Source organism: Alligator sinensis, unplaced genomic scaffold, assembly GCF_000455745.1.
Source record: "Alligator sinensis unplaced genomic scaffold, ASM45574v1 scaffold59_1, whole genome shotgun sequence".
Taxonomy (NCBI): Eukaryota; Metazoa; Chordata; order Crocodylia; family Alligatoridae; genus Alligator; species Alligator sinensis.
The window spans coordinates 1,818,958-1,826,836 of NW_005841878.1; the positions used below are offsets into that span (position 1 = coordinate 1,818,958).

At 37.2% G+C, this 7,879-nt stretch overlaps 1 protein-coding gene across 1 annotated transcript in view; it reads right to left on the bottom strand.

Moving 5' to 3' along the window:
- Nucleotides 1-7,879, bottom strand: part of VWA8 (von Willebrand factor A domain containing 8) — a 313,781-nt gene that overhangs the window by 223,315 nt on the left and 82,587 nt on the right. The window contains exons 9-12 of the mRNA XM_025196153.1: nucleotides 4,956-5,060; nucleotides 2,180-2,311; nucleotides 296-430; nucleotides 123-200 (exon numbers count right to left, since the gene is read on the bottom strand). Of these exons, the coding sequence (XP_025051938.1) occupies nucleotides 123-200; nucleotides 296-430; nucleotides 2,180-2,311; nucleotides 4,956-5,060 (450 nt within the window). The remainder of the gene's footprint in view (nucleotides 1-122; nucleotides 201-295; nucleotides 431-2,179; nucleotides 2,312-4,955; nucleotides 5,061-7,879) is intronic.

Sequence of the window (7,879 nt, forward strand, 5' to 3'; positions counted from 1 at the left end):
CTTTCCCTAAATAAGTAATTTTCTCCAAAGGCTGGAGCCTTATATAGAGATTTATCTAATTTATGCAATCTGTGATTTATGTAATATTTCAGACAATATTATACATACACTAGTTCACTTACCTGATACAGCATGATAGGTTCTATGTTGTATCCTAGGATATCGGCAAATTCCTTAGCAATAACTGTTTTGCCGCAGCCCTAGAAAGTTTTAAATAAATCAATAAAAAATAAATTATAAAAGGACTTAGAAATATACTGAAAGAAAAAAAAAGAAAAAACATAAAAGTCCTTACTTTTCCTCCAATTAAACACATATCCTTAACCATATGTGACTGCATCATTTCTGCCAGGAGCTGCTTATGACTGGATGTCTTTATAAAAGTATCTGATCCAGAATACAGGTTTAATGGTCTAGTTCCAGCTGGAACCTACAAGCAATGAAAAAGGTAAAATTTGTACAAAAGGTTGCTGTAGACTCGGAGAACAAATGCGATTATGTTTGGGCATTTTTCCGGTAGCTTCCATCTTCTGTTCTAAAAATCTAGACCTTGCATGAACCCCACCCCCAGGAGACTATAGTTTGTGGCTGTGAACATTTCTCAGATGAAATCAGAATAAAATGTAAACCCACATAATGATGTCTACTTTGCCTCTTCACAACTTGAAACAATAGCTCTGAGAGGTTATTCTAATTCATTTTAAGGTAGGGTTAACTCTCTATCCCAAATATGAAACTTTAAAAGTTTCCACTGTTATTACTTACTGTAGATAAGAGGAGTGAAAGAGAGAAGGAACAATTTTATTGTGAATATTTGAAAGTCTACTTTAAACAGGTATTTAGGACAGAGTTTTGAACAGCAGCAAAGCTTGTTTCCTTCAATTTAACCCAAAAGCCCTACCCCTTCTAATACTAGTCACTGCTTCCTCCTCAAATTGTCTCCTCTCCCCAAAGAAGCTATTGTTTCTTTAACCAGATCTGAATTTACCCTAGTGCCAAATTAAGCCAAAAATACAAAGAAGTTCTCCAACCAAAACCCCCTAGTTTCCAACCCCTTTTGAGAGAAACCTCAGTTTGCATATACTCTCACATATATTTAATCTGAGGTCATCCCTCCGTTCTACACATTCTGAGGTCCTGCCTCCCAAACACAAATATGATCTCTTCCTGCTTCCTACCATTTTATCCATATCACAGACTCCCCAATCTCACCCAAATCCAGCATCCACTTCAAACTCTCAGATCAGCATGTGTTTCCTCAATAAGACATTACAAACTGTAAACTTCACTGAAGGAACCTCAATCAACTAATCAACTAACTGCTCCATCTTCTGTTTCAAAATCCAGGATGCATCTACACTTGCAATTAGCACATAGCAGTAAACTCCAGCGCAGTTCAGGCTGGAGTCAGATGCTCCCAGGTGCAGGGTTTGCGTGTATGCCCAAGTTTGCAGCAGTTAGAGCCAGGGCACAGCAGCCCCAGGCTGGCAAGGGGCCCAAAGGAGTTAGCCCCAGGCTCTAGGTGGCAGTACTGGGGCTGGCTGGGGCACAGAGATGATACAATGAGGGGCTAGCTGACAAGCAGCCCCCATAATCTAGCACCCTTGTGCCCTTATCAGCCCCAGTCACCATCTACACATGCATTTCAGCGCACTTAATGATTTCTCCATAGGACAGTGCTTGTCCCAGACAGTACTATCTACAGCAGAGCTAATTAATTTACTGCACATTGATATGGGCACACATGTAGATAGAGATGCTACACTGTGGAGCTAATTAGTCAGGTCCTCAGTAAAATCCACGTGTAGATGCACGCCCTGTGTGGAATAACATTGCCAGTACTGCTAGCTATTACATTTTATATGATGTGGTTGACAGAAAAAACCCTACTATTTTATTTCAAGATACAATGAAAGAGCAACAAAACATAAAACAAAACAAAAATTATAGACCTGCCTTAGTTGTCTGGATAGAAGGCCTTATTTTTCCATAACTGGATACTTTTCAGTTCTTAAATGATGTTCTACAATTTATTACTTGTTACTCTATAAGAAAAAGATATTCATAGGGGTCCTGCAGAAAGCTCAACACCCACAGTGAGTGTTGAAGTATGGGTGAGACTTAATAGAATAAAATTAGTAATAACAATATGAAATAATATAGTTGGCTGAACAATCACCTGGAATGTAACTTCTTTTTCACCAATCTGGACAGTTACATCAGCCTGTAAGGTCTTGCTTCCTTGTACACTTTCCACTTTTGTAATACTACTGGGACACAAATGGCTTCCAGAATCCTTTAGTTTAAAACGCTGTAACACCAAGGAAAAAAATAATTAATATTTAATGCAGATTAAGAACATAAGAAATGCCATATTGGGTCAGATCAATGGTCCATATAGTCCAGTATCCTGTCTCTGAGAGTGGAAAGAGTAGATGCTATAGAAGGAGAACATTGAACAGGACAGATCCAGAGCAAATCTATCCCCTGTTCATTACTCTCCGTGGTATCCACTATTGTATGTTTAGAGATGCCAGAGGAAACCATCTCCAGACAGTCTGTTCAATAGCTAATAATAGATCTATCATCCAACTGTGTATTTTTAAAAGTTTCTTCTGAAAACAAGGCAGAAATGGATTCAATATTAATTCTTCTGACATTCAAAACCATTTTACTCTAAGAATGTTAATACTAGAAAAGTCCAAGTGTACATTTGAAACCAGTGGTATGAGAATATGTTTATTAAGTATTCTTTATTCAATGTACAGCTTGCTGTTTATCTTGAAAAAACAAATTAAGTCAATTAACGAGCTGCAACAACAGAAATCTTTGTATTAAAAAATGCCAGAATTCTATTTTTCTGAATTGAGGTTCCTATGTGTGACATATTTTAGCTCCCTTTAAAAAAAAACAGAACTATATCTTCTTATTACATAGTGGCTGTATGCTGTCCACTGTTCTTTTGTTGATTCTATAGTCAGGCAGACTGAAATAATAGCACCAGAAGGTGAGAACTTCCAGTATGTATCCTAGTAGGTCAATTATCTTTGTATTCTGTTATAACCACTTACAATCAGAAGCAACCTAATAAAAATAAAAAATACTTGTCAGGATAAGACAATTATTTAATTCTACAGTCTTGTGTGTTGTGGAAGTTGAAGGCATTCTCCTTGCATGAAACCTTGCTATATATACAGCCTCTGACATGCCAAAGAAAAAGCTGTGTATTTTCACTTTCCTACCCTTCCTTTTAATATTTTAAGGTTCATGCTATATATAGAAAGTTTGAAAAATATTTTCCATAGAAGGTGTTTTTTTAAGTCCTTATTTGTTGGGAAGAGGGACACATATATTAGAAATTCAGATTCATCTTTGCTTGGAAATCTACAGTGACTGGAAAGCAAGGGAGCCAAGAAAGTGAAAGCTGAGTAGTTTAGAGTGCAAGGGATTTTTAGATTCTGTTTTTCTTAACACCTATTTAACTTCAGTGCCTAACGAATACCAATGAAAGATGACATCTACATTAAATATTCAAAACGTACACAAGGTCCCATCCATTAAGGTGATTGTTCACATAACACATCTGAGATTCTTCTGTGTTCTGCTCTCCATCAACCCTCGTCTCCCAAAAATTCCTCCAGTGAAATTGGGGAACACCAGATTTGATACTCCCCGCTGGCTATATATAATCTTTTCTTTTTTCTTTTTTACTGCATATATTGTGTTTTTCCTACAATCATGAATAATGCAAGAGATGCAGACTCTCTCTCTCTCAGTAGTACATTTCCCAGTAGGAATTAAGATAATTTTCCACTATTACAGTTCAACTGACCAGGACATATCATTATGCTCATATTTCCTAAATCCTGAGTTGCGCTTTCAAAATGCATTTGTTTTGAATCCTTAGGAATTGCTGCAGGGCTGTGAAGTGGGTAAGTGGAAGAGAATGATGATTTAAAAAAAAATACAAATAAAATAAAAGGTTCTTCTGAAAGGTATGAAAGAGTTGTTTTTATTTGTGCAGGGTGATGGTGGAAAAAGTACCTGCTTGCTCTTGGATGCTACACTTGCTCAGTTCCATAAAACTCAAACTTGGAAAGACATTACCGAAGAATTATTTCTGACAAGGATTTTCCATTTCACAGTGATTTCAGAGAGCAAAAATTTAAAAATTCAAACAGCAAAAACTGACTAATAATGTTTGTTTAGTATGCAATAGTAATATGTACCTTGCTGGGCACAGCTGATACACTTAACTGTCATTTGTAGAGGTTGCCCAAGGCTACTGTCTTGCAGGATTGTGCCCCTGCTGCAGCCAAGACTTCAGGACAACAGCCCTGGATGCACTTGCAGGCATTCTCCAAATGCCACAGGAACCCCTTGCAAGGGAATTCCTGTGGTGTACAATAAGCAACTAGATGACCTCCCTTATATGGCATCAGAAACTGGGACCACCTCTAAAGGCTTAACAGCCACAAGTAATAATGGACCAGTGGGCATTAAGGAATCACAATACACCACACTACACTCCATGCTGTTCATGTGAAGGAGTCTAATCACAGACACTTTTTAAGAATTTTATGAATTATTTAAAATTTCAACAAATTTTGAACTTTTTGGTGAAAGTGACCTGTGTCATTTGCATATCTTGATTCAGGAAGGGTTTTTTTTTTTTACCTAAAATTAACAATATTAGTAGTTCTATCTGAATTAAGTCACAGTCAAAATTAACACATGCTTAAAAACCTTCCTAAAATGGCACCAGTATCTACAAGAAGATATAAAACATCGTCACCCATTATAATTAAATATGTTGATTTATGAAGTTTTTCCCAAATATTTTTAAATAATGCACATTACTGTATTTAGGCTATTAATATTCCTTTGTGTCAAACTGAAGTAAACAACAAGCAAGGCTACTGTTTGCTAGGATTTGTCTAATAATCAGTACTCACTTTTAATGCATCTTCAACTGCAGTCCTACCTTCTTTTCCCAGGAAAACATTATAAGGGTAAAGCCATTTGATTAGATGTTGGATTGACATCATCGGAAAGTAATCCTAATTCAAAATAAAAATATAGGAAAGATTAATATCATAATTCATTCATTCACCCGAAACACATATTTTTAAGCTACTCTAAAAATGGAACAACAAACACATTCCATCATCCAGAATTTGATGCAAAAATCAGTCTCTCCTACATTTTTGCTCCCATCCATCTAGAACCATTGGGTCCTATCCCCTCAGGTTATTTTCTCAAAGAATATAGACAGACATAAGAAACGTATTGATATCAAGACTGATAAATGCTGATTGCAATGCAGCTGCGACATTTATTTGCATGATCTTGTAGAAATACAGGAGTAGCAGAACTGCTCCAGTTTTAACCCTGCTTCATTCAGGGTCCAAGTTACTGCTATTCAGCTCATTGGTCTCACTACAGGATCATTTAGATGTAACAGTTAAATCTCAAGAGCTGCAACATGCTCAGAAGCAATAAAATCCCCCCTTTTTTTTACAGCAGCTAAAATCTGCTTCTCCAAATCCTGAACTGGAACAAAAAAGGTCAAAATGTAAAAAATGCCTCATGAAACAGAAATTCTAAATTTCAACCAGCTCTAGTTAAAACAAAAGCAAACAAAAGAACTATTGTGGGGGGAGGGGAAATCAATGAGTGCAAATTAATGTCACTAAACTACAGAAAGACACTTCCCCATGGAGGGAGGAAGGATTTATAAATGTGAGTTCTCTGTTCCTTTTAAGGTTAGAATTTTCCTATTTTCTAAGACATAGCAAAAGACAATGCAGTTTAAGACATTTTAATACTGAAAAAGAAAGTGGCACCTGGCTCCACTGTTTCTCCAGTCCGTATAAGTCTTTTATTTTACTCAGTTCTCATGCATAACTCAGATAAAAAATGTTCCACTGCTTTCACTTGTGATACCTGCAATCTTATTTGGACTTTACTTCGTAGAGCAGGACTTTTCTAAACAAGAGCTATTGGTTAGAAAATGATAATATTTTTAATCCAATGTTTTGGCACCCTGGGAAATCTATTTTAATCTATTTTATAGCCAGCCATCTTTTAAAAAGGTAACTAAAATTAGCAGCAGCCCTAACTGTAGTAAAAATGCTTTTTATAGGAAGTTCTGGAACTACAATGTTTGAGATTAGTCCATGTTGATTATTATGCAATAGGGAGGTATAAAGTTGTCACTCTCCCTACAAATTATTTATATTTTAATCCTGGATTTACTATAACTGTTGAGCTTATTTGAATCAGTCCATGTATGGTATACTATAAAATACAATAAACCATGCTTACATGTCATTATCTAAATATCTTCCAAAAATGTTTTCCAAAAAAAGCAATCCAATAGAAAACTGGATTTCATATCAGCAGTAAAACAACATCCATATTTTAAGAAATATGTTGTATGGTTTAATCGCTTCCAACTATTTCTAATAATTAAATATTGATTCCACTACACTGTATGGATTTTGCATTATAATTCAATTACTAGTATTATTGATAGCTTAGAATGGAGTTACTAAAAAAAATATTACACTTGTAATTATTTTCAGAAAAACAAATTCCCCTGGCATTCTAAATAAATCAGATTACTAACTGTATGTAATAAACAATGTGTTTCTCTGGGGCCTGTTTCTGTACTAGGCAAACCCACAAAGAATTATATTAATTCTGTGGACAAAGATATGAATATTGCCAGGAATGGCAAAGATTTTATAAATGAATAAGTGTGTGCGTGTGTGTGTGTACACACATGTGTGCACATGCATGCATGTACATACATACACACACACACGTCATTCTTGATGGGCAATCGGCTAGTATGTGTGTGTACACACACACACGCCAACTGCCCATCAAGAGTGACGGTGGGGGAGGGGGCTGGGATGGAGTGCCACCACCCAATGCCCCATGCTGCCACTGTTCTGCCTCTTGCAGGGAGCAGGGTGGGGGAGCTGAGGCCAGCAGCACTGCAGCATCCTCTGTCCAGTCCTTGGCACAGCTTCAGAATTATGGCAGTGCTCCCCCACGCTTGGAGTACTCCGATTGGCTGTTTACATCAGCCAATCAGAGCATGAATAAAACATTATGGACAGACAGACTTAGACTTTTATAATATTAGAGTAAAGACACACATACATATATGTGTGTGTATATGAGTATGTATACATGTATGTATGTGTATATATTCACATATATATAGTGTGTGAACATGCACACGTGTATGTGTGTGTGTATATACACACATATATACATATATGCATCTGTATACCTATACCCATACATGTAGATATATAGATATCTATATATCTATATGTATGTGTGTATGCATGTATCCACACACACACACACACACACTCTTGCGTGCACACTCCATATATACCAGGGGCGGGCACATATTTTGGGCAGAATGCTGTTTACAGTGTTTTGGCAAGACACTGAGGGCCGCATGGGTAGCCCTGCCCCTTGACAGGTGCCCTGCCCCTTGTCACCATCTTAGGACCAGAAGTCCTGCCCCCTAACTCCTGACTTTTGCCACCAGAAGTCCCTCCCCTTGCCCCCCAGAAGTACTCCTTCCAACATGAGGGTTTGCCATCTTGGAACCAGAAAAATACCATGTACTACAACATTCATTAATTTCATTTAAAAAAATATATTTTGTCCATTTACATATGTTGTGTAGTGTACATAGAGGTGACAGTATAATAGCTTAAAATGAAGTCTATACTGTGGGAGGGTGGGTATAGATTTGTGGGTATGTGGGGTGTGGGGGAGGGTGTGGGTGGGATTTGTGGGGGGTGGACAGGCATGGAGAGTGCGGGGGGGGGTGTATTATGTAGGGGGC